Genomic DNA, 26,977 nt, shown 5'->3' on the forward strand with positions numbered 1-26,977 from the left:
TTACACAAAGATACGGCAATATTTATCCAAATTCTATATTGCGCTAGAGACCTTGATGTGAACTGAACTATTATGCATATGATTTCGCAGAATCTAAGGTCTAAGCTCTTTTTTATATTAAATAAAAAAGTTTTTTTTTTACTGAAAATAAGAAACAACATTAAAACTGAACAAAAACAGAAATTATTACGTATACGAGGGGATTTGCTCCTCCTCAACACCTCGCTCTCTACGCCCAAGTTTGTTAGTACTTTAAAAAAAGCTTTTTTGTTCTAATTAAACGAACCTTGTGTTTGAGGAGTCGTTATTAAAGAACGGGAGACAAAATTCAAACTTTAGCATAAAGGGCGAGATGCTGAGAAGGAGCACCTCCCCCCTTATACAAGTAATAAATTCTGTTCGTTTTAAGTTTTAATGTTGCTCCTTACTTTCAGTTGGAAAAAAATTGTTTTTTAAATTTAATTTCTGATCGTTTTTTTAAGTAATGACAGGAAATCTGGCTCCATATTTACGAAAAAATACCTCCTTCTCACAGATTTATTATCTAGACAATTTAATCCAGGTGAATTTTTACCCCGGGCAATTACCCTTAACAACTCCACGCGTAAAATTGATTCGGCAAAGAGAAAGAAGAACATAAGAAAAGTTTTGCATTTCGCAAATTCCCCCAATGTAAAATTTCCACTGAGAAATTCACTCCCTGGAAACTTCCTCCCCATGGAAGATTCTCCCCTTGGAAAATTCTTCCCGGCAGGAAGTTTGTCCCCCACTCAAAAAATGTATACGTACTTTCCAATAACAAATACTATACGTAAATAACAGGCAAATTTTATAGCCTGGAGACCTTTCCCAGGGGCTATAGGGGTTCATGATACCTCTAAAGGCATAATTATTCGGTCTTTCCACTATGCCAAACAAAATGGCTATATAAAAATTTCGATCAGACGACTTTGAGAAAAAAAGGGCGTGAGAAGGGGCTTACTTGCCCTCCAGTGTTTTTGGTTACTTAAAAGGACACTAGAACTTCTAATTTCTTTTCAAATGAGCCCTCTTCTGATATTGTGGGACCACTGGGTCGATACAATCACCCCCTTTTTTTTTAACTGAAAGTTATGAGTGACATGAAGACTTAAAATAACCAGAAATCGTTTTGTACATGAAAGGGGCTGTCTCCTCTTTAATACCCTGCTCTTTACGCTAAAGTTTTTTATTGTTTTAAAAAGTAGCGTTGTGAGAAAGAGTCAAACTTTAGCGTTGAGAGCAGGGCATTGAGGAGGGGACAGCCCCTTTCATATACGGAATAATTTCTGTTCGTTTCAAATTTTAATGTCACTCCTTACTTTCGACTAAAAAAACTTGTTTTTATTCATTTAATTTCTGAACATTTTTGGACTAATGTAGATCTTGATTTTGGTTCACCGTAAGTGAATAATTGAAACGAAATTACCATATTAATTTTATTTTTTTTTGGCTAAATGGCTTTCTATAAGAACTGAGAAAACGACTCTGAAGAAATCAGAAATGGAGGAGGGCCCTGGTTTCCCTAAAAATTTTTGGTTACTCAAATAGGCCACTAGAACTTTTAATTTGTTTAAATTACGAATTAACTTACGTACTGAACTTCCATATTCGTATATTTTTATTGCGTATATGAGGGGGGGGGGAGTTCAACCGATTGTCGACATCTAAGCCAGGGCTCAAGTGTACCCCTTGATTCTAGCTACCCCACTACCCACCTTAAACGAAATCTTGCGCAGGTGCTTGATTTCAACCAAACGATTCAAAGTATATTGGCATCCTAGGATAATTAAGAAAGGTAAGGTAAAGAATACGGCATTGAACTTTACAGCCCCTATCGGCGGTGCTGATATCCGTTTCTTAGCCCTTCAGCCAGGAAATGCAACGGGGGATTGGGGGCCAACCATCCTATGCTTTCGCACACCCTTCCTATTTACCTTCCCCACTTTTCTCCAGATACCCATTTAGAGCTGGGTCGACTCTGGCTGATCTTATAGAGTCACGCCACTAACCCCCTTCTCAAATCAAATAATTGGGTACACTAGGATAATAAAGTACACTAAATTAGACAAGATATCTATATGAAATGCAGACTCATTTATTCAATTCTAACCGTTTTTGTTTTCAGTACACTTTACCTTTTTTGGTAATTTATTTGTAACCAATAACCGCTTTTGTAACCGTTTTTGTAGCTGCAGTGATAGCTGCAACCTAATAAAGACCGAAGCACGGTCATAGTAACCAAATATTTAAAAACACTCTTGAAGAAAAAACTAATTGAAACAAGAGCTAAGAGCAAATATGGCACTTGTGATGAGGCTGGAAGAGCCAAAAGCCAAGAGCTCATATGGTATGAGCTCTAGCAAAATTTTAAGAATCAATAGGCTGATTTAAAGGAAAATCAGAGGCTTAATACCGATCTGGATTTAAAATAAGAGCTCTGAGTCACGATGTCCTTCTAAATATCAAAATTCATTTAGATCAGATCACCCACTCGTTAATTATAAATACCTCTTTTCTTCTAATTTTTCCTCTCGCTTCAGCCCCCCAGATGGTCTAATCAGGGAAAACGACTTAATAAAGTCAGCTTGTGCAGCTCCCTGACACGCCTACCAATTTTCATCGTCCTAGCACATCTAGAAGCACCAAACTCACCAAAGCACTGAACCACACCCCCTAACTCCCCCAAAGAGAGTGGATCTGGCATGATTACGTCAATCACGTATCTACCTTATTTGCTTATTCTACCCACCAAGTTTCATCCTGATTTCTCCACTCTAAGCGTTTTCCAAGATTTCTGTTTCTCCCTCCAGCCCCCAATGTCCCCGGATGCGATTCAAGTTGAAAATATAGGATCTGAGACATAAGATCCTTCTATATACCAAGCTTCATTAGGATCCGATCACCTATTCGTAAGATAAAGATACCTCAATTTTCATGTTTTCCAAGAATTCTGGTTTTCCCCTCCAATTCCCCCCAATGTAACTGGATCTGGTAAAATAAGAGCTCTAAAGCACAAGATCCTCCTAAATATCAAATTTCATTAAGATCTGATCGCTCATTTGTAAGTTACAAATACCTCATTCTTTCTAATTTTTCAAAATTAATTCTCCCCCAACTCCCCCAAATAAAGTGGATCCGTTCCGGTTATGTCAATCACGTATCTAGTACTTCGGCTTATTTTACCACCAAGTTTCATCCCGATCTCTCCACTCTAAGCGTTTTCCCAGATTTTAGGTTCCCCCCAACTCTCCCAATGTCACCGGATTCGGAGCGGGTTCGGTCCGGTTGTGTAAGTCACGTATCTTGGACTTGTTTTCATTTTTCTCACCAGGTTTCATCATGATCTCCCCACTTTAAGTGTTTTCCAAGATTTCCGGTCCCCCCAGCTCCCCCCAATAACTCCGGATCCGGTCGGGAGATCTTAGCTACGAAGTCCTTCTAAATATGAAGTTTCATTAAGATTCGATTGTCCACTCCCGCCCAGATGGTCGAATCGGGAAAACGACAATTTCTAATTTAATCTGGTCTGGTTCCCGATACGCCTGCCGAATTTCATCGTCCTAACTTACCTGGAAGTGCCTAAACTAGTAAAACTGGGACCGACAGACAAACAGAATTTACGATCGCTATATGTCACTTCGTAGATACCAAGTGCCATAAAAACTACAATTTGAAGCAGATTTTAGTTTTCACTTACTAAGGGGTCTGGGCGAGGAAGTATAAAAACAGGGGAGTCGTGAATGTAAGCCCCAGTTCTTAACCATAGAGACTGTAATATTAACCTTTTAATGCTTCCCAGCCTTTCACATTCAGAAGTGATACTGAAGAACAACATTTTTGGGCCACATGGCAGTTTACGATGGCGTCATCACGATGAATGAATCTTCAGAATAATGTAGATAGGATCAAAAGCTTGGTAATGAGCTATTTGATATTTCTCTATATCTCTTTTGCAGTAGCCTGCTAGTACTGCTTGTCAGCGCAAGATTTATGAAACTTGGTAAGGGAACTTAGAGAGGGAGTATAGATGAGGGAAAATATTAAATCTCAGATTTAGGGCTTTTGACAATGAAGATCTTACGATAATTTTTCATGCTTCATAAATTCCGTGCGTTCTGTTTTTTAATCCTCACGCAATAGTTGCATAGACTTTTCTTCAAGGAGAGAGGGACGCAAGAACTGTTGTTGTCCCAGGTTACTTACCTACGTGTCTGAGGGTGGGCGCAAAATTTAGGGGGAGACCGCAACATTAAAAAATATGTATGGATTATATGTACAGTATTTACTACCCACTACAGAGAAAGGTACAACAAAGGAAAGAAAAACAAAATATTACCTAACACATTGAAAAAACCAGCACAAAAGTAGCACGGAAGAGTAAAAATTACAGGACACTGAACCAAACATTGTAAGACGTGAAAAGTTGTCGGGAGAATCTTCAGATTCTGGGGAGTGTGGCCTGAACTTTCTCCCCCTCAGTATTAATGGCCAGTTGACACCCGGATGTTGTAAGTTATACAAGAGATAGAAAAAATAGATTTCTTAAAACAAAACAAAAGCTCCTACAAACAATTATTTCTGTACAAGAAACAAACATTCGAAAGCTTCTGAATCTCACCGTATCCTTTTTTAAATACTCACTCGATCAAAATTTATAAATGTAGTTTTCTAAGAATCGCGTATTTTTATACCAAAACAGTCATTCTATTCACGAAACAGACGTATTATCTGAAAGATGACACATTTTAAAGGTCCATAATGACACATTCAGGGCCAGAGAGTGTGACACCTTATTCAGCGAGTACTGACCCGGGAATAATATTTGTTCTCCCTCGATTTTATCCTCACGTTTGTTTTTAAGAAGTGGAAAATTAGAATGGCAAAATATTAATTTGAAAACCTAATATCAACAACATATTTTTCGCAGGCTTGGTCTATTAATACTACACATTTGTATCTTCTGCTAGATTTATCGTAATGATATAAAACATTCTATTCAAATCTCTATATATTCTAATTTCAAAGAATCATGCCATAAATCTTTACACTGATTGGTAATTGCAAAGACTACGCTCAAAAACTAATTTAAGTATCTCCCCCCCACAAAAAATCCATTTGGTTTTCACCTAATGAATTATGTGTAATTGTATTATGGTATATAAGGGACGAAATTGTTGTTTTTTGACACAAGATGGAAGAATTCCGCTATTTTATGGCGTGGAATTTCTTTTGTTACTTAGAGAGGGCTTTAGAGCAGAGATTTCCTTTTCAGTTAGCATATACCCAATCCACTACAGCTACTGATTTGATATGATTGCCCCTGACAAATAAAGAAAAGAAAGCAAACAATCAAACACGCATCCAAGACCTAATAATTTTCTAGGGAAATATACAAAATTTTGTATTGTGTAGATTGAAGCACGAAATTTATGCACCAAGATTCCCAGAGATGTTGGCACATCTTTTAATAATATCAAACCCTTACCGATGATGCCCTCCTGCTTTATGCATTTACTCGCTTTTTCCTGAGCTAACAACGTTTGATGGTCTGACACATTTTTCAGAAAAATTATATATGTGAAATCAGCATGAAAAAAAAACTACATCTCTTTTTTCAGTCATAAGCCTGTTTTTAAAGTTATTGGTTCGAATAACAATCTTAGCTCTTGACTTAATTGTTGATTATCCACAAGGGTTTTCAACGGTTTTAAGTCGGACAGATACTTAAAAGTGTTTTTCAAATAAAATTAATAAGCAGTGTTAAAAAATAAAATTAACATGAATTATTCTGTATATGAGGGGACTGACCCCCCCACCCATCAAAAACTATGTGCTGAAGTTTCAACCTGTGAATAATATTGACCATAGCCTCACTATTCCTAAACACTTCATTGTCATTTTCGTTAGGTTAATTAAGAATATACACAGCCGTTAATTAAGAATATTCACCTTTTTAGACTTTCTTCTTAGATTGTCAAGAGGAACTATCTCCTGCAGAATCTCTTAAGCTCCTTCCCCCACCACAAGGGTCAGATCTGTGAACTTCTTACCCGTCGAAAATAATTACTTATTCTCTGGAACGGTAAAATAAGGCATACGAGCGGGAATGTGCTTGGGCCCTGGTCGCAGAGCGCACTTTGGTTTTATACTACCGGTCTATGCAAATCCCCTCCGTCCTCCTAACAAAAACATTTGAGCATTATTGAGTGTCCGGAAAAGGAATTAGTAAATAACGTTACGATCTACATTTTGGAACCAGTTAATCTTGTAGAATTATTCTGATTACCCTGTATATTCAACTACCTTGTCAACGAGGAGCGCCCAGATTCCACCACCCAGTGTTCATCTCGGAACACCACGCGTGACGCATAGTTCCGCCACGCTCGACAGAGTTTACGCCACGCTTGGCACACTTCCAAAACATTTGGCACAGTTCCACCACGCTTGGCATGCGCTACATGGTTTGCAGAGTATATAGATACATCATTTATATACAGTGCTGGTTTGCGTGAATTCTAAAAGTGGATACCCCTCGCTCGTCAAGGACTCCTGTATTATTATCCACAATCGTCTTAGTTTGTAGCATTAATTCAATAAAAACTGATCCGCTAGAACATACAATTTTAGCCAAAACTATCAGGCACTCCTCTGGTCACTGGCCTCATCCCCAGAAATACAGAGGGACAGTGATTGTTTTTTACAAAAAAAAAAAAAAAATATTCAAAACACCTATTTTTCAAAAAACAGGGATAGGGGCCCCCATTTGGTACTCTTGGCTGGCCTCAATCAGCTCTATAGGGGGTTTGCAATCCTTTATTTGCTGCTTAAAGGTGGTTGATGCTAAAAGACTTTAGTTCCAGACCCGTCTGAGGTTTGTCACGACCCTTCGTGATAATAAGTAAAATACCACAGGCCTTTCTTGTCATTCTCCCTCTGGAGGATCCTTGTCAGTGTATGTGCCAACTACCCGTAGACATGGTAATTACATAACTGCCAAGACAAAACACCATATCGTCAGGTAAACAAATATCACAAAACTTACTAAAGAAAAACCTCCTCAACCCAGAAAAACTCACCCTGAAAATTTAATTTCTGCGACTATTTGCATAAACCACACCATATCCAGGATGTTTGCTAGGTGGGAGGTGGGGGTGTTTTTGCTCTGGGACGAGAAAAAACTTTGCAAACCACATATTGTTTATATACATTTTCGTTGTTATTCTACGAGTTGGACAAAAATTTCGAGGGTGGGGGGTCCAAACCCGCGACCTACACCTCTAGATATAGCTTTGTACATAACACATACCAGGAAGGGCTATTTGTTGTAAGAAAGGAGATAACTATAACTAAATTATCAGAGACAAGTTATTGTTCTAATCTATTAGAGAGAAGGTGTGAGGACTCTCCCTTTTCTAGAAAAGTGAGCATTAAGCAAAAAAGTACGATTTTCTCATTTTAGCAACTTTCACATGGTGATAACGACTTTCACAATATAGTATTAGTTTGTTTTGCAATTTGTCAAAACAGCTAAGTCATTCTACTTCATTAGTTGAGATTCCAAACTTCGCTTGGTTTTGTTGGTCAAATAGAACCCTGTATACCTTACAACCATTCTTAAAACCTTAGCAATAAGCCCATAATTACAGGCGTCTTCAACTTTCACGAAATACCACACTTTGGGAGGGGCAAAAAAGTAGTACAGGTAAAAGTTCGGGTCAAATTGTTTCTATAAGGATACAGCTAAACAGGCTTGCGTTTCATTCATTCGTTGGGTTAATTCACGCAATTTGATTGATTCGGATGCATTCTGTGGTTTTTGGCTTAGGCTACTAACCACAAATGGAAAGTGACATTTCTGTATTTGATACAAGGGCTTAGTTGCCAGAACACTTAAAAATCTTACGGGTTTAAGTTTATTTATTCTGCCTTACAGCCTAGAGATTATCTAGAACTAGCAAAGTAATGCTTGATTAACTTCTTGGAATTTTATCATTTCTTGGGATTTCATTTCTGTTCTTGGGATCTCAGAAAAAGTACATATTCAACAGTTACGCTCAAAAAGTATATTATAATGTATTATTATTATTCGGATCACCCCCAAATGAGGAGGGGAGACTTCGTAAAGGAAGATTTAAGATAAATGGGAACTTCTTGGGAGGGTGTAAAGATGGAGGTTTTGAACAAACTGCATGATAGATTGATAAGCAGAAAGGGTGTGTGAAAGCACAGGATGGCTACCCCTCATTGCACTTCCTGTCTGAAGGGCCATGAAACGGAGATCAGCACCGCCGGTAGGGACCTTAAGGGTCTAGTGCCGTCTTACTTACTTGCTTACTTTTACTTACATGATAGATTTGAAAGGAGAAGGAACATGCGTAGCTGTGTGTGCTAAGGCGGCTTGGTGCTGCAGTGAGTTGTTAATAGTAGAAGTATTATTATTACTATTTAGAATTTTCCGATTTTTTTTTTCAAATTAGGGATTTTTTACAAGTGGATTGTGCAGTATTGCTAAAGTACAACGGGTGTCAAAATAAAAACAATTCTGCCCCTCTGGGCCCATCTTACTTCTATTAATAGCTAAAATCGTGATTGTCTAAGATTTTTCTGTTGGTTGTTTCTAAATTATGAAATCTTTAGGACAGTACCACATTTTCGTCAGTGTTAGCACGTTAAACCATGAGAATCAATGAGAAAAACTCATTAGTTAAATTTCAAAACGGTTTTGTCAGTAAAAATTCAACAGTTGACATTCTGTTGATTCACATTAAACAAATACACCTGTGTTACCACTTCATATTTTTTGAAATCCCTATAAGGCTGGCGGGAAATCCCAGGAAATCCCCAATTTCAATATCAAAATCAGTATACGCTTCCCCATGCTCTGAATTCTTTCCAAATCGCTAGTAAAAAGCCTTGTTATGGTGACTTTTAATAGCACTTGTTCAAGATGACTTATTTTGCGGCTACATTTACTCATACTAAAGTATCCTCTTTTGATGCTTAAAACAGTGCTTTGTATTTATCGACTAGTCAAATTCGGTTTTGATTTTTAAATTCCGGTGCCGGATTTCAGACTCTGGACCAGGGTTACCAACTTGCACACTTTTCGTAGGAAATTCACTCCTTTTACCTCAGAGGGGATTCGGAAGAGTGAAAATTACTCTTTTTGGACGTCAGTTTTCATTCGCTTTAAACGTTAGTAGTTGGCATATTTGTCAAAAGTGCATTTAACCCAAGGAACAAGGTTGCCAACTTCTATACTTTTCGTCTTAAATGCACTCTGAATGAATGAATGAACTTTATTACCCGTAAAGTATAAAAAACACAAAGTACGGAGTATTTTAAATAAATATTTCCCATTCCCTGAAAGTAATATACACTCAAATATCACATATTCAGCGTTTTTCTCACAGTTACTTCGTTATGCAAGGATTTGTAGTAATTATATTGATTTTAAAAATAGATGTAAAATCTTAAGCCAAAAATTGATATCAAGAGGTTTTTCTGCAAATAAATTAACTTGGCAATTTAAAAAATTTAGTTTTCATTATAACGAACTTTTAAATAAATATCAAAAGAATTATCTAGAAATACTTAAAGAAATTTTTAACTAATTTCGGAGGTTCGAGAAATGTTGTCACAGCGCCATTTATTTTGAATTGTGTTTCTAATTGAGCGGATTTTCTAAAAAATTAGCCACATGGTAAAGATGAATTACATAATTGTTTAGTTCATTCAGGTTTTTTGCAATGTGTTAATATTTGTGATTTGGTAGAATTTATAATATTTAGTTTACCTATTGTTGCTAAAAGGAGTTTTTGGTTTTACTTGGTTGTTTTACATTTGCTGTTTTTTTTTTCATAGGCATGTATTTTGGGGGTGATACCTGACGCGGGGATGCCCTGGATATTCTGTGGTAGCCACAACACTGTGCTGGGTAGAGAATTTAGAGTGGCGAAACCCTATATAGGCCAGTGTATTCTCCTGATGAGCCCTTATGTTGGGTGTTGCCTCTGAATTATTTGTCTATATTGTTTTTTCTATTGTTTGGTAAATGACGACTTATACTTATTGACGACATGACTGCCTGTCCATGGATTATTCTTTATGGTTGATTGTGTGTGGCTATGCTGTTTGACCTATGTGATTGTATGGATGAGTAGGGTTAAGGCCTCATTCAAGTGCTGGTCTATATTAATCACTAATTTAGGAAAACAGTCTTCCTTTTCTCCTTCTGTCTCCTTTTTTTTTTTTTTTTTTTTTTTTGTGTGTGTTTGTGCTGTAGCATTGGTGATTTCTCTTTTCATTATAAATAAATAAACAAAAAACAAATACGATAAACAGCGAAGAAAAACAAAATTCAAACTAACAAAAGACAATATGGACTAATCAACCAGTATCAATATGGAAAAAAGGCTGCAGAGGGTCATAAACGTGAACAAAGTTGACAGTCTTTTTACATAATTCATCACTGGAAGACCGAATCCAAGAAGGCACATCTACTAAACCAAATCGAGCAATTATTTTTTTTGTTTCGGTGCCATCCAGGAAGCCGGAGGAGGAATTTGCAATATCTGAAATAAGCCGTACGTAGAGTATGTCGATCTTTCTTACGAAACAGATGAGCCATGCCTGATAAAAACAAAAGCACAGGGGCGCAATAAGCGTTATAAATCATGCACAAACCGTTGCGGTTGTAACGGCTTTTGTTTGGGGATATTTTTCCGTAAGCGACGCGTAGGTTTTTCACGGCTTGATTCACTAGGGATGAACAGGTAGCGGAAAGTGTTGGGCCGAAATACAGACCAAGCCAACTAACTAAAGAAGAACATGGTAGAACTGCAGTCCCAGTAACGAATGGAGCGACCGCATAAGGGCTATTAAAACAAATAAAGTCGCATTTAGACGCATTAACTGATAGTCCAATCTTAAATAGTTCATTGGTTAATATAGTAAAATTAGAAAGCAATCCACGGCGAGTCCGGGCAACAAGAAGAACGTCATCTGCATATGCAATAGAAGACAAACCAGTATTTCCGTATAAAACAGAACTTCTAAGGGGACGCAGGCACGATGCAAGCACGCATTTAAATATACTAGGAGACAATACGGCACCTTGCCGAACTCCCTTATTAATTTTTACCGGGTCAGATATTTGGCCATTCCAGGTAACTTGAATTTTAGACTTTGAATACCAAGAAGACAATAAACTTAGTACGGAAGGATTAACACCTGAAGACGCAAGGGAAAATAGAGCCTGAGAGTGCACAATATTGTCGAAAGCTCCAGAAATATCAACAGTAAGACAGTATAAAGACATTTTAGCTTTTACAGCATCTTTCATGAGTCGACTTAAAACATGATGTGCATTGGAGCAATCGAAACTTTTCCGAAAACCAAATTGAAAAGGCGTAAAATCACAATTCGACTCAATTTCTGGTAGTAACAAATGTTCAAGCAACTTACTTAAGAAAAACGATACTGTAATGGGACGATAATTCACATGACGTGGGGTCCTTGCCTCGCTTTTGAATAGACGTTACACGGCCACAAAGGAAACTATCAGGAACAAGCGACTGTGCTAAGCAAGACTGGAAAAATATTTGTAGATGGTTAAGTAGACCAGGACAATCATAAGCAAAAAATCGGTAAGAAAGGCCGTCACCATCAAGGCTATTTGAACGCTTAACTTTTCTTAAAGCCCGGCGAATTTCAGATATTGCTACAGGCTGGACATGAGCCTGCAGGAGTCGGTATGGTAAAAGCGGTTTAAGCAACTTATAATAAAAAGACTGAAGAAAACTATTAAATACACTGAACACACGCTTATAATGATCAACAAAGTTAACTAGCTGGAGACAAGATAGGGTAGATGGGGAACATTTCTCACTATTAATAGCCTTATTCCAGGAGGCCTTATCGGTGGGGCCTGGCCATGCATTCAAGCGTGCCCTCTTCAAACTGGCCTTATATTCAAGTTTACACTTTTGTTTCACAGAGAAAACAGCTCCGGAAGATGGTCGGTCACATGATATCCACATACGTAGCCAGAATATGGCTTTTTGCTTAGCACGTTTTACTTCAGGATCAACGTTCCAATTAGGCTTTCTTGTACCAATCCTAACTTTATCCACAGGCACTGCAGCCTTGGAAGCTGATTTAAGGCAATGGACGATTTGACAATAATAGAAATTTAGGTCAACTGTACTTGTAGGCGAGGAAACTGACGTTTGCAGCAGGTGATATGGCACTATTATGGTCGAGAGTAAAGCAGTTAGCGTAGCAAGGTATAGTGGGACATTAGCACGATCCCAATTCAACTTTGTATGCCACTTCGGCTGAGCCGAAAGTATTTTGCCAGATAGCTCACAGGACAAATTACAGCTAAGAATAAGGTGATCGTCGTCAATCTTCTCTTCGTCCACCCTGACAATCGATGATATTAAGCTGGAACTGGAAGAGATCACGTGATCCAGGTTCGATTTTGAACAGCCTCTGTTAAGAATATACGTGAATGGGAGGCTCTTAACTGCGACGTGATATATGCTAGGAAGGGATTCTAGCAAGAGGATTGATCTATCGGAGGTACCAAGAATGTCACAGTTAAGGTCACCAGCTAAAACCCAATTTAGATCTTTCAAACGTAGACTTTCGAGTAGAGACTTTAAACTGGAGCAACATTTAGCGGAAGATGTGAACGATGCTATAGAACGTCGATCGCAAGGTAAGTAAACGTTTATAAAGGCGGTACTGTCACATTGAATCGCTAAGATGTTATCATCACAATGAATCACAGAGGGCTTTGATGGGGAACGGAAAAAAATTGCTAGGCCACCGGAAGGGCGGCCTCTAGTTTTCTTGGCCTCTTGCGAAAAGAGATGGTGGACAGAAGATCGCTTCAGGCTAGAAACGTTTGATTTGGTCAAAAGATGTTCTTGCAAGAACACTATGTCATGGACTAATAATTCATTAATTAACAAGTTTCACCTCAGAGCGGATTCAGCCAAAATCGCTCTTTTCTGGCCTTGATTTTCACTCTTTTTAGAAGTTGCCAGTTGGCAATCCCAATATGGGCCATATGGAAGATATTTTTTTTTCTTTGCCAATATTTTTTTCCATCTCTATTACTGTTTTGTAACACTCAGTTTTTATCTGAATTGGCACGATGAAATGGCAAAAAGTTGCTTAAGATGTACCTTGAGTAATACAGACAAGATAAAAAATAAGACATTGTTCATATTCGTGAAGCAAGGTGCAAAAAGGCGTATTGGATGTTGGAAGACGATTAAGAGACATAGATTTCGATTTTGCTTTCTGTTACGCATGGCCAATCAGAATGCTTAATTGGTTGTGTCAGAATATCAGTGGATATGGTGGTCAAAATAAATAAATATGGTTATCTATATATTTATTTTATACGATAATAAGGGTTATATGGCCAGATTGCTTATCATACTAATGTGAACAATCCACTAGTCGCCTCGGTATCCGGTTATATTGAAAAAAAAAAACTATTTTTAGCCAGAATCAGATTTAGCACCTTCATGCTTATTTTCTGAAGCCTTGACTCTTCATGTGCAGCAGTAGCTGCTCGTCTCCACGAATGCAAGGGAAACTTTCTTGGGCCTGCTTCATACCATATTTTGTTTTCAGAATTTCAAGTAAAGTTTCCGTTTTAAACTAGTTCCGTCTGTCCGCTTTTATGATGAAGAGAAAGCACAAATATTACTGCCAATTTTAGATTTGCGTATACCTCGTTTCCGCAAGTTTTTCTTCGAAAAAACCAACACCAGTAGGTACCGCATCCACATTTTCAACATTGATGAGACTTAGCTTCCTACACCCCTCTTCACATTTGTTTCCATCCCATGATGATTTTCAAGAACATACTAAGTCTATCCTTATGAAACAAAATTGCTGGTTATGTCCATTGGTATGTCAACATAACTTTAATATCCACAGGTACGTTCAGATACAGATATTGTATTTATATATACTCGATTTTATATATTCAAAAACAAAGCCCCACACCCCTTTTCTACCACGATTCGGCTTTACTGATATTGCGAGAAAACATAATGTTTAAATTGTTCTTGACAACAAAGCCTCGTTATTTTTTTAACGACTATACGCGCTTTATTGATTCATGTGGGTGGTGTATTTGTATCCATAGAATACAAGGAAGCTTTCACTAAGTATTTTGATTGATAATAGCTTCCCTATAATAAATGTTTGAAAAACTGGCTTTTTCAAACCCGTAGTACCGGAAATATGGTCGTGATGTGAGCTCCGAAGTTGAGATGCATAGCACAGTGACGAAATCCTTAAAGGATTTTGTCCTTATTTTTGAGGTATATCCGATAAAACCTCCAAGATCTTCCAAACAACCTGAAAACTTCCACCCTAACATCCTCAAAATGTTTTATTAAGAACTTAGGCTTTTATGCACTGGTCGTGCTTACACCCACATAGGGTAACCAACAATAATCTCAGTTTTCTTGCATTGGAATCTCTTAAAGGTAGTTAAATGAGTCTTTAAAGTGAATTTTACATATGAAAGTTCTTAAGCCAAATTGGCCAGACATGACAATAAACAACAAAGAGAGATAAAACTCCACAAAAATAAAACAACCTCAAACGAGACTGCGGCCAGTAGAGAGGAAAGACTAAAATAATCAGGAAATAATGCGGTGAGAACATCAAAGCAACATAGGAGTTGCTTTGATGTTCTCATTGAAGTAGTTCTAATAGCTTCTTTTCCCTACGTCGATCAGTAGCGACAATTACTGTATTTATTATTATTGGTGGTGGTTTTATTTGTTTTCAGTTTAGTGTTTTTTCTTTTTATCTTGCGCTGAGGACGCCTAGTTTGGATACAGGCGAAATATCCGCATTATTTTAGTCTTTCCTCTCTACTGGCCGCAGTCTCGTTTGAGGTTGTTTTATTTTTGTGGAGTTTTATCTCTCTTTGTTGTGTTTACATCCCTGAAACTATTACTGAAGCTATTTTTTGAGCATTTCTAAACATTGCACGCAATAGAATATTTTATTCGGCTAGACCATGGCTTTGGTGCACTGATTCCATTTGCACCCACATAGAGTCGCCAATGATAATCGTAGTTATCTGGCATAGGAATTTTTTAAATATAATCTTTAGTTTTCTAGCGTCGGGATTTTTCAAAGATGATCTTAGTTTTCTAGCGTTGGGATTTTTTAAGATAATTTTAGTATCTAGCTTCGGGAGTATTTAAGATAATTTTGGTTTTCTAGCGCCATGATTTTTTAAAGATAATCTTAGCTTTCTAGCGTCACGATTTTTTAAGGATAGTCTTAGTTTTCTAGCGTTGAAATTTTTAAAAAAAAAGGCAATCTTAGTTTTCTAGCGTCTTGATTTTTAAAGATAGCTAATACAATCCTTAAAGATCTTTGAATGTTTAAATCCTTTAAAGCCACACAAAAAAGAATCCTTAGCTAATAGAGCACAACATTTCTCTTTCAGATCTTAATTTTTCGAATCAAAAACCATCTTTAAAACAGACTTTTACTGGAGATTTTTTTGAGGATATTCTTGTTACATGAATACAACAACTCAATCATAGAAAGAAGAATTTTTTTTTTAATTTTTTTTTTTACGGAATAATCTTGTTGTTACATGCAAATAACAACTGAATTACAGATAGTCGAAACTTATTATTTATGGAACATTCTTACTACACGAATATAACAGCTGAATTATAGAAAGAAGAAACTTTTTTTACGGAATATTCGTATTGTTACATGGATAAAACAACTAAATTACAGAAAGTAGAAACTTCTTTACTAGTATATAACAACTCAATTATACAAAGAAGAAAATTTCTTTTCTTTTTCTATTTTTTCTTTTTTACGGAATATTCTTGTTGCTAGATGAATATAACAACTGAATCACAGATAGTCGAAACAATTTTTTATTTCTTTTTTAACATTCTTATTACATGAATATAATATAAAAAATGAACTATAGAAAGAAAAAAACTTTTTTTTATGGATGCATATAACAGCTGAATTACAGAAAGTAGAAATTTTTTTCTTTTCTTTTTTTAATGGAATATTCTTGATACATGGATATAACAACTGAATTACAGAAAGAAGAAACTTTCTTTTCTTCTTTTTTCTTATGGAAAATTCTTGCTGTTACATGAATATAAAAACTGAATTACAGAAAATAGAAACTTTTTATTTTATGGAATATTCTTGTAGTTACATGAAGTTTAAAGTCAATCAAACGTGTTGACTCGAAAACTTCGAAAAACACAGTCAGGTTGGCTTCAAACATGTCTGTTCATTTACTTTTGAAGTACTTAGGTTTTCCTTGACAACTGATTTCATGGAATCACGTAGTCTTTTTAATCCCCCATTCCGTAATTTTAGTCAGGGTTGAGGCGGAGTAGTTATAAATGCGTTTTTATTTCCTGTCTCTTGAGAAAGTAAGTTTCATTGAAAATTGTTTTATAAATTTCATAGAAAAAAAAATTGTAGAGCTTCCGCTAATAATTAACAGATATGCATAAAAAATTCCCCTTTCCCGAAATCCTAAACTTTTATTTTAAACTAAAAAAAACCTCTTACAGCTTCCGCTAATAGTTAACAGATATGCATTAAAATTCCCCTAACCAGAAATCCTAAGCTTTTTTGAGTTTTTGGGAACTTCTTACTCATATTATCGAATAAAATGTGTTTTTATTTTGTTAATGGTACCCAAGATATTATTTCTTTAAACTTTAATGGTTTTATTAGAGTGTTAGTAAAATTTAATGGTTCACATTTAGGAATAACACAAGTAAGTATTTTAGAATGTTTTGAAGTAGATTTAAGAATTTATAGTGTTTCCTTATGGAGAGTGGTTACCAGAAAAAGTAAAAAGGGAGCATGTGCCGCTCCACTGAATCTTTTGCTCCCCTCCCAATGTTTTGATAAATACTTTTTGGAGAAGGGGATTGCGATCGCAAAATGTATTTTTCATTTTGATTGTATTCCCCTGGTCAAGTTTTCCTTTTTCAAATTTTTTAAACTCCGCTAGTCTAATCTTAAGGATGAAAGCGAAAAAGAGAATTTCGTCAAACTAAAACGGAACATATAAAGTGCGCGAATTCTAAAACTAATCATCGACGATAAAACAGCGCTCGAAATTCCAAAGACGTTTCTGAGAAGATGTGAGCGAAAGAGAAAGTTTACTTCCTTTTCAGTTTATTCTAGTATTTTCCTCTGTGAAATAGGAGCTGACGTAGTTTGCAATATTTGTACCACAAGGAATCGTGGTGCAATTTTGGTCATAAAATTGGTTCAATTTATTTCAAAGCGTTGGTAACGATGGTGCTGCTAATAGGTTAAAGGTTGCGGAAATTATGTGTCATGGTTCAACAAAACACAACAATGTCTATAATTCCGACTAGTCCTGTGATGTGTCTTTACATCCCAGACTTTCTCAACTGTATGATGTTAAGCGTTATACTACAGAAATAAACTGATATGATTTCTGTTTGTAATAAGGAGGATATGTATCAAAGGTTCTCTTTAAATTGAAACTTTCTCTTCTTGATGATGTGAGAACAATCTAAGTTCTTTTCAAACACATCATAGTTACAGGGATAGCTGCAAACTATTATAAAACAAACCACGAGCCATAGCAACTAAAAGTTTAAAAAGCGTTTCAAAAACTGTCTGGTGAAAAATTGCTATTTGACACTGATTCAGGAACGGCACATTTTTTTGATTAGTCTTAATTGTAAAGTTTATTGCAAAGACAAAATTAGGGGAATTTCTAAAAAAAGCCGGAGGCCCAACCTCCCGAAGCTGTTTGCTCGACCCGTAAAAACTTAACAAAAATGTATGTAAACAAATGTTTGATGCGTATTTAGTTTCTTTTGTTACGTCTTCTCCCGATAAAAATGACCCCCGAAAAAAAATTCCTAAATAGGCTCTTGCTGAAACCCCTAAAAAAATAATGAGGGACCTAAATAGAAAGTGCGACATTGGAGTCAGCATGGTCTATTACACATTACAGGAGAATTGAAGATAACTACCGTGTTTTTTGCAAGGAAGCACTTTACGTGTATGTGTGCCCCAAAGAAAATCTTTGTGCCCCAAAAATCACTATGTGCCCCAAAGAAAATCTTTCTTTTTAAAATAATTTTCAACATGAAAAAAACATTGGTGAATATTCATAGAGTTAAGTCCCGCTCGCATAGGTAACCAAAAATTATATCCCATGGTTCAAAATGTTTAATTATTAAAAATTGAACGGGTAGCCAGTATTCAAAGTTCGTGTATTAGATACCAGGTATGAACTGAGGTGGAAGGGTATTAGTTGCTCCGCGATTAGGGTGGTTACTAGCCAAAATGTTAAGGGGGAGGGCCAAGGGGTTTATAGACTGGCTGGTTATTTTTACCGACTCTTATTTGTCAATAATTAGCGTAATGCCCGTTTCGAATACAGTACATAAAATACCTACACGAGTCGGTATAACCGCTGCATTTACCGACCAAGATTCAGATTTCGGTACCGAGATTCAGATTTCGGTACATATAACGTCACTTTTTAATGATCATTATTTAGCCAAATGGAAAATTGCGCCACCATCTGTAAATTCACGGCAGAACTCTGTAAAATTGTTGTGTTTACCGACCAAATTCTACTTTCTGCAGATGACATGTCAGTATTTTCGTAGTGTTTATTTAACCGAACAAAGAATTTAGTCAGAAAATCATGGCGCTTCGCTTCACGGTTTTACCAGTTTTTTTTTACCGATCGACCAAAACATTGGGGAGGGGTCCCCCTTCCTCCCATTCGTGACGGTCCTGTCTGCTACAAGAATGTGCCAAACGTGGCAGAAAAACTACCACTCCAAGATTTACACCTGCCACTGGAGAGTGAGCCAGCCATAATTAAAAATAGAGCAGTTTTTATAATTCTGTTTTTGTGATTTTTCTCTAAGTTCTAGGCATACCCAACTGTTGTGTCATAAATGAAGACATCAGAAAAATTGGGAGGAGGCTATGACAAATTTCTATGCTTTATAAGCGAATAATTATTTGAGTTGCTGCCTACATCTTAGATGTACAATTCATCTATTTGTACGTTTCGGTTTTCTGGTTATTTTTAGGTACATTTTCTGTTTGCCCCCCTTTTTGGTGTTCACTTTTCTGTTATTATTGTTTCAATTTTGGCATCGTTTTAAGTTTTTATTATTTCCTTGCTTTTAATCTCCATTTATTTGTCAATTTATTTTTAAGATTTTTTTTACTAGATTTGTAGACATATTTTGCTTAGTAATTTAATTTTTTGTTCTTGATATTGAAGATAGCTCCGAATCAAAATATTTGCCCTCATTTTCTTTTTTCTTTTAGTGCTTACCAGATTTTGGTAGGTTTTTCGAAAGCTTTTAGTATCAACCAGTTTGGTTGCAGATATTTTAAATAGGTGTTTTTCTATAAAAATGTATGCAAAGCGGTTCTGTCTGAAGTCAGTTTTCCCTAGTTCTTTTCAGTCGAAAAAAAAAAAAAAACAGAACAAAGTTTGGACTATTCTTTCCTCTTGGGCTGCGCGAAAAATAAGCAGAAGCACATGACATTATTCAACCCTCTCTCATAAAGAAGGGGAGAGAGATTCACGTTATTTTTCCCCCGAGTGTATTTAGGCAGAATAAAAGTAACAAAAAACAAAAGCAGTCAAACAGAGCCTTAAGACCTGGCTATTCTTAAGAGCTGGATAGGGTAGCTGGAGCGCCAGACAAAAGCTGGACAGGAAGAGAGAGAGAAAGAGAGAGAGAGAGAGAGAGAGAGAGAGAGAGAGAGAGAGAGAGAGATTTCTGTTTTAATTTATTTTGTGAAAATATAAAAGTAGAAAACAATTATAACAATGAAAGATTGAATAACAACGGAAGTGAAAGGAAAACACCACGAACTAACCTGAAGAGGTATCAGCAGCTGTATTTTCACTTGAACTTGATGAAGATGATGACGACGATGCTGCAGATGTGTCTTTGACTGAAAAGAAATTAGCAAATCATCACTTCTAGCATATGTAGTTTTGATGATTTATCATATTTTTTTGAAGCATTCGACGGTATTACCCAGAATTTCTTTTTCTTCATCTAATTCAGAAAGAGAAAGATTTCACGAATTAAGGACATCATAATTGCATAAATTTTTATTATTTTGTCTCACTGGATGTGAGTAGCATTTTTTTGTCAGTGAGCCTATAAAGCTCAAGATATTTGAAGATACATCTATTTTAGAAAGAGAAAGATTTCAGGAATTAAGGTCATCATATTTGCAAAAATTTTTATTATTTTGTCTCACTGGATGAGTAGCCTTTTTTTTGTCATTGAGCCTTTAAAACTCAAGATATTTGAAGATCGGCTAAAAATACTTGAAGTCGCTAAATTCTATTTTCATAGAGTATAAATATATGAACTTCCAGTACAAATACCCAGTGAAGTTTAAGTGTTTTGAGGGCTGTAGCGGCAGAGCAGCGTCTGTATTGCACAGGGAAAACATGTAAGTTCTGATCAAGCCCAGAAAATTTTTTGCGTGCACAAAGCAACATTAAAACGTAATTACTGGCTACTGTTCATAATGAATCTCTGAACCAAAAAAAGTTTTCTGTTTTGATACCCTGTGTGACGGTCTTGGACGATTTTTGTGGCTTTGTACTGTTCAAAAGACCACCAGTACGGGTATGATAGCTAGCTTTAATCAAAATAAAATGAGGTCACAAAGGTCAAATAGAACTTGTTTGATGCAGCAAATGACGGATAAACAATCAGATCAAACTCTAGTTCCCTAAATGCATAGCTGAAGCCTTAGCCATTGACACTTACCAAATTTGATTGAGATTCGAAAAAGTGGATGACCAAAATATAGCCCTTGCTTCAGAAAGGTCTGATCAAACGCGAGTCTGATGTTGACAAGGTTTGATCGCGTTGCTTCTGCCAGCCCACATAAGTTCCGAAAATTCTCCCTGGAATTTTTAATATTTTGTAGTATCTAGTTTGGTGCCAGGGAATTTTTACTCTTCCGTGCTCCTTTTGTACTGGTTTTCTCAAGGTGTTGGGTGGTATTTGTTTTCAGTATTTGTTTTTCTTTCCATTTGCAGACTTTGCCATTTGAGTGGGTCTGAAGTGGGTTTGCCATTTGAGGGTCTGAAGCGTGTTTTAAGCTGGTTTGACAGAAATCGTTTGGAGGTTGTCCGTGTTTAATTCAGCCAAACTTTATAGCGTTCTCATCTTATAAGTTCCAAGCGTGTTGGGCACGAGTTCTTCAAAATTGTAACGCAAAAGCATAGTTGAACACAGGTTCAGGAAAGACCCAAACCTATGTTGAACATAACATTCAAAATGATAATCTAAACAACCCGTGTTGAACTCCGTGTTGGATGTGGGTAGCCTGGAAATGGGGTTCTAGTAATTGGGCTGGTGACAAGAAGATTAGAGAATTAGGACAAGAGAATATTCTTTGTCAACATTGAAGAGATAATTGTTGAGAGCAGTCTTTAACGGAAAAGATAATCATAACTATAAAATTAATTATGAAAGAAAGAAAAATGACATACGAATGCTATGAGCAACTGACAGTATTTTCTGAGAACGTTTGGTTTTAACAGCATAGGAGTAGGTGTCTGGGACAACGGGGCTACCAAAGAAAAACCAGTCAGTGCAATTGGGATCACTTAAAAAAACAAAAACATAGAAACGCCACATTTTCCCGTTCATTTTCTTTTTATTGCTATTCTATATTTCATTTTACCAATAGTGTTTTTATAAATGTGTCAAAAGATAAAACGTAGTATGAATAGTACAATAATTCTTGCTAAATGTTTACGAACTTCACTTCTGCTCTCTTTTAAAATGTGAAACGCACTTTGATCTTGGCAAAACAACATTATGTAACAAGTTCAGTATCAGGGCCGTCAATTGGGGGCGGAGGATAAGGGGATATTTTCGCTCCTGTTTTTAGGTATTTTTTATTGAAAATACCTATTTTTGGTATTTTATTTGAAAAAACATAAAAAAACAAAATTGCCCCATTAGATTTTCGTAAACACCCCATAGTGTCTTCCTTCTTATACAACCCGATGTGTTTTCGCGAATTGACACCCCTATTCAGTCTCCATTTACTCATTTGCTTTTGGTTCAATTTTCTTTCTGCTAAAATTACGAGACATAGTTTCGAATACAATAAGAAGAAAAAGTGTTACCTCCACAAGTATCACCGATTTGGGTGATGCCTAAGGAACATTCACAAGTAAATGATAGAACATCATCACTTGGGATACATTTTCCAAATGGATCGTTTCCGTTATTACAGGGGTTGGCATCTTCAGGGTCTGCTACATAACAAGGTATTGCTAAAAGAAAAATAAACTTAAAATAAAAACTATTATGTTAACAATATAATAAAATAACTATAGTTAAAACAATATACCGTATAAACTATAATACAAACAATATACCCTATTATCGTAAATATATACGGAAAGACAAGTGAATATCGTGAACATCAATTGAGAATTAACCTTGCTTCCATTGTAGAAACAACAAAATAAAGTAAAACTATAAAGTAAAATAAGCAAAATAAAAAAGATAATGTTCACAAAACCTAAGAACTAGAATTTAAATAAAATTTTGTTAAAAGAATGTTTTCAGTTCTTACAAAAGGCACTTGGTATAACAATTTCCTTTCAAATGAACCCTTAAGTAACTCTCTATGATGACTCACTACCAGTGAAAAAAAAGAAAAAAAAAGATAGAGAGGACACCATTGGTGCAGCCCATGCAAAAAAGAGTGGTTTCCTCTGTTGTTGAAGGGGAGAGGAGGGGTGGTAACTGTCCTGTATAAGATTTTCGACAATTACGACTCCAGTAGTGCAGTTTTTCGAAAAGAGTTTCTAAATTTTCAGTTGTATGGGCCGAACTTTGTACTTTACTAGGTTGCAGCGAGTGTTGCCATGGCTAATTAAGTGGCTTTCACACATAGTACGGCATTTTCGATGCTAGGTTATGTTATTTTAAATACAACATTTTACAATTTAAACAGGACCTTTCATGCTAGCGTATCGTAAAAATCCACAAGACCTTCATAATTTTTCTAGCCTCACAATCGTCAACCGTCACAGATTATCTAACACCATCACAATCAGCATAAGCAAACTATTAAAAAATTTAAAAATGTGGAATGGAGACAGATATTCAAGCTCTAAATTAACCAAAAAAATCCCGATTATCGCAACTATGTTGACTTCCATAACATACCAAAAGGTTACATAACGTAAAGCTCTGTGTAAAGCTCAAGTCTACTTGGCACTTCCTGTGTTACGGACTGAATCTGCTCCATAAGATTACAGGCATTTTCTCGCGACGGTGAAAAATTTTGTCTTAGCGGTGAAAAATTGCCAGTCATGAAAAAAACAATGGGAAGCGAAGCGAGCTCATTAGACAGACTTAAAGAGAATAGGTAACTTATAAAAGTGGGATCTGGGGCTAGTATCAACAAAAGAAGAATATCAACACCATCTAGTGTTTGGCGACACTTGGCATTTCGTCAAGCTTTGTAATCGTTTTATGTCAGGAACTGTGATCAGACTCTTATTACTAGCCTAATTTTACTATTTACATAAATTAGATTAATTATTCTTTTTATTACACTGAAAAAAAGCCAAGTGTTGCCAAACGCTAAATAGTGATAATAGTTTTTTCTTATCGACACTAGCGCAAGTTCCCACTGTTAGAAGTTACCCATACTCTTTGGACAGGCTAGTGAAATTTATCCCGGCTAGTCGCGAGAAACGATTGAAATAGCGAGCGGTTTGAAAATTGACCACGCTTACATTGTCAAGACCAATTTTTAATTGATAAACCAGCGTTAATAATCAGTTTCAGTCATTATCTTGAAAGGTTTTCAGAAATACAATTCCTTTCGTGAAGTAATTCATAATAACATGAAGATTAAAATCAAAATTAGAAGTTTTGTCAAAGTAATGAGCATAATCTCAGTGTCAATTCAGAGTTCAAAGTGTCAACATCTAAATTGGATATTGCATGGACATTATTAATTCAGTAAGTCTTATGTGAAGAAACTAAAAATTTCGCAATAGGGATTATAGTGACGCATAATCCCTACATATACTTATTGACCTACATATTAAAGATATTACACAAACATTTTTAATTCAGTAGGTTTTTTATGTTAAGATTTATACCATGTTGCAATAAGAGTTATAGTGACTTGGACTCTGATTTTTGATTGTGAAGATAAAGCTGGCTGTGTGGTAATTAAGCAATGACAGGCTCTATTTTTGTGTGTCCGGTGTTGAACTTCTTGCAGCGACATATAGCGAAAGACAAGGACTCAATCATTCCAATTACAGCGAAGTTTTTTTTGGAAAAGATGCAATTAAACATGCGATCCAGACGTGCAAAAACGCTTTTCAATTTTTGAAAAGCAAAGAGGTACGCACCCTGCTATGTCTTTCCTATCATATATTTTCGAATTAGTTGGTGGCTTAGTGCAACGCGATGAACCTCCACCGCTTTTTGTCATCGTAGACCCCTCAGATGTGCCATCGTTTTCAAATGATGCGCCTATGATTGTGGCTTCACTCTTAAACGAGTGTGTCCGTATACTAAATTTCTTAGTGGAAAAGCAAGAAATTGACTCATAGGTTCCAGTTTCAACTGTCTGTCCATCAGCGTCACCACATCAGCCACCCACCGTTCCTGTCGTTCTAGCGAATACTCCTGTAAATATTCGTGCATAACCCGAAGAACCAGTGTGGATTTGTGCAGAAGATTGGCTGCACAGATAAAGTAAAGCACATAGTCAAAAAATGGACTGGTCGTTCATTTAATCGATGAAGAGGCGGCCACGGCAGCAGTTGCAGCCCCCCCCCCCAACTTAAAAATTCGCGCCAGAGTTATTAAATTGAACATGCCGGTATTATCAAGATGGGTCCCGATTATGATGTCTCCCAGATTCCAGGGCTTGATAGCAGCGTTGCGAGGGTATGCGCGAAAAGGTATGGAAGCTCTAGAATAGTACAAATCAACTTTAAAACTAAAAAAGAGCTTGATATCGCACTTAAGTTTGGCACCAAGATTGAATATTGCCTATTCCTAGTGACTCTGCCAATTGAAAAGCCTAAGCAGTGCCTAAATTGCCAAGGATTTGGGCATTTCGTAAGGGACTGTAAGAGCCCTGTTAAATGTAATAAATGTAAAGGTGATCACACTAACAAGGACCAACTATGTTCATCTCAGATTGTTAAGTGCGCTAATTGTGGTGGGAATCATGGTAGCAATAGCTTGATGTGTCTGGAGCCGAAAAAACACCTTCCCGTTCAAGGAGCCTCAGGAAGTGATGATGATTTTTAACTTAGCCGTGTCTTTATTTTATCAAAACGTTAAAGGTGCTCGTGACAAGCTTCTAAGTCTCGAAAGGCTTTTCAGTAATTACAAAATTATGTGCATCACTGAACACCTTCTCAGCGCTTATAACGTCTCACAGCTAGAGCTCTCGCGTAACCATATGTTCTATTCTCGGCCCACCAAATTGAAATCTGGTCGTCCTTTCGGCGGCCTAGCAATTCCAGTGAACAAAAAGTTTTCTTGCTCCCCTTTTGAATCTTCCGATGTATATATTTCATTTGATTTTGGTTCTTTTGTTTTAATGTGTTTGCATATCCCAAAAAAAATACCGAAGTGAGTCTTCTTATCGTAAATTTGCCACAAATTGTGCTTTGCCTTCAAAATCCATTCATAGGGTTTGGTCAGCCAATAAGTCAATATTTATTTGCGCTGATTTTAACACGGATCTAAAAAATGAAAATGCACCGCTTACTCAAATATTGCTTTCTTTCCTTCCTAGTGGCGTTTTCCTGCAACCGAAATCAAAGCTGTTTTCTTATGTTCACAACTCAGGGTTCACTTCTGATTTGGATTTCGTTCTAACAGATGCCCAGCAGATGCAGGGTACCATAGTTGACGTTTCAAGCGACATCCTAACAAGCGATCACTTAAGTTTGCAGTTACGACTTACCTATTCTCTGCCTCTTCATGTGCAAAAGCCTAGGGTTTTTTTTAAACCTTGCTGGAATCGTCTTGATTCCTCTCCATATCAGAGAACATTATATTCTATGTTGTCAAAAATCTGGATTCCATTACAACTTTTATGTGGGAACACTTGCGATTTGGATTTTTACTTGGCGGAAATAGTTCATTCAATCAAGGTCGCTGCTTCAGTCTCTCTTCCTTTAACCAAAGTTCGAGTTGGGACACGTAAAAAAGGGTGGAGTGAAGACGTTGAAATTCAGAGTGCTAAACATTGACACAAGTTCTGGTTTCGTATTTGGGCCGATTACGGTTATCCAACGTCAGGGAGTTTATTTCGAATCATCAAATATACGAAGCGTGTACATAGAAATGTTCTGCGGCAATGGAAACGGGGTCAAATCTGCAATCTTTCGCGAGCTATTAAAAATAACCCCCAGCTATTGTGGGGTCACGTGTCAAAACTTACCTCGACTTCTTCATCTGTGGACAATCTGATTGACTTAGGCTCTTGGAAAAGTCAATTTTCCTCATTATTTTCTGACGATCCACCTTTTCTTGACACAACATTTGGATTTATGCTTTTGGGTCATTTTGGAAAGTTAGACCTTTCTAAAAACTATATCATTATCACGCCAGCACCTATTCAGGCACATATTCGTCGTCTTAAACCAGGTAAAGCATCGGTTTCAGGCGGCCTACAACCCGAACATCTGATACACAGGACAGTAAAATTGTTTGAACATCTTGCTATTTTATTTCAGGCTATATCCCAGCAGCATATTCTTGATGTGCTATGTGAAGATCTAGTAAAGTGCATTTTTAAGAAAAATAAAGACCCGAAATCCTGTGACGCATATAGACCGATTACT

General features: G+C 36.6%; 1 protein-coding gene across 1 annotated transcript in view; it reads right to left on the reverse strand.

Moving 5' to 3' along the window:
* LOC136030993 (uncharacterized) overlaps window positions 1–26,977 on the reverse strand; it is a 56,934-nt gene that overhangs the window by 7,511 nt on the left and 22,446 nt on the right. The window contains exons 3-4 of the mRNA XM_065710153.1: window positions 22,259–22,408; window positions 19,969–20,046 (exon numbers count right to left, since the gene is read on the reverse strand). Coding sequence (XP_065566225.1) covers window positions 19,969–20,046; window positions 22,259–22,408 — 228 coding nt within the window. The remainder of the gene's footprint in view (window positions 1–19,968; window positions 20,047–22,258; window positions 22,409–26,977) is intronic.

Source organism: Artemia franciscana, chromosome 9 (genome assembly GCF_032884065.1).
Source record: "Artemia franciscana chromosome 9, ASM3288406v1, whole genome shotgun sequence".
In the NCBI taxonomy this organism is placed as follows: domain Eukaryota; kingdom Metazoa; phylum Arthropoda; class Branchiopoda; order Anostraca; family Artemiidae; genus Artemia; species Artemia franciscana.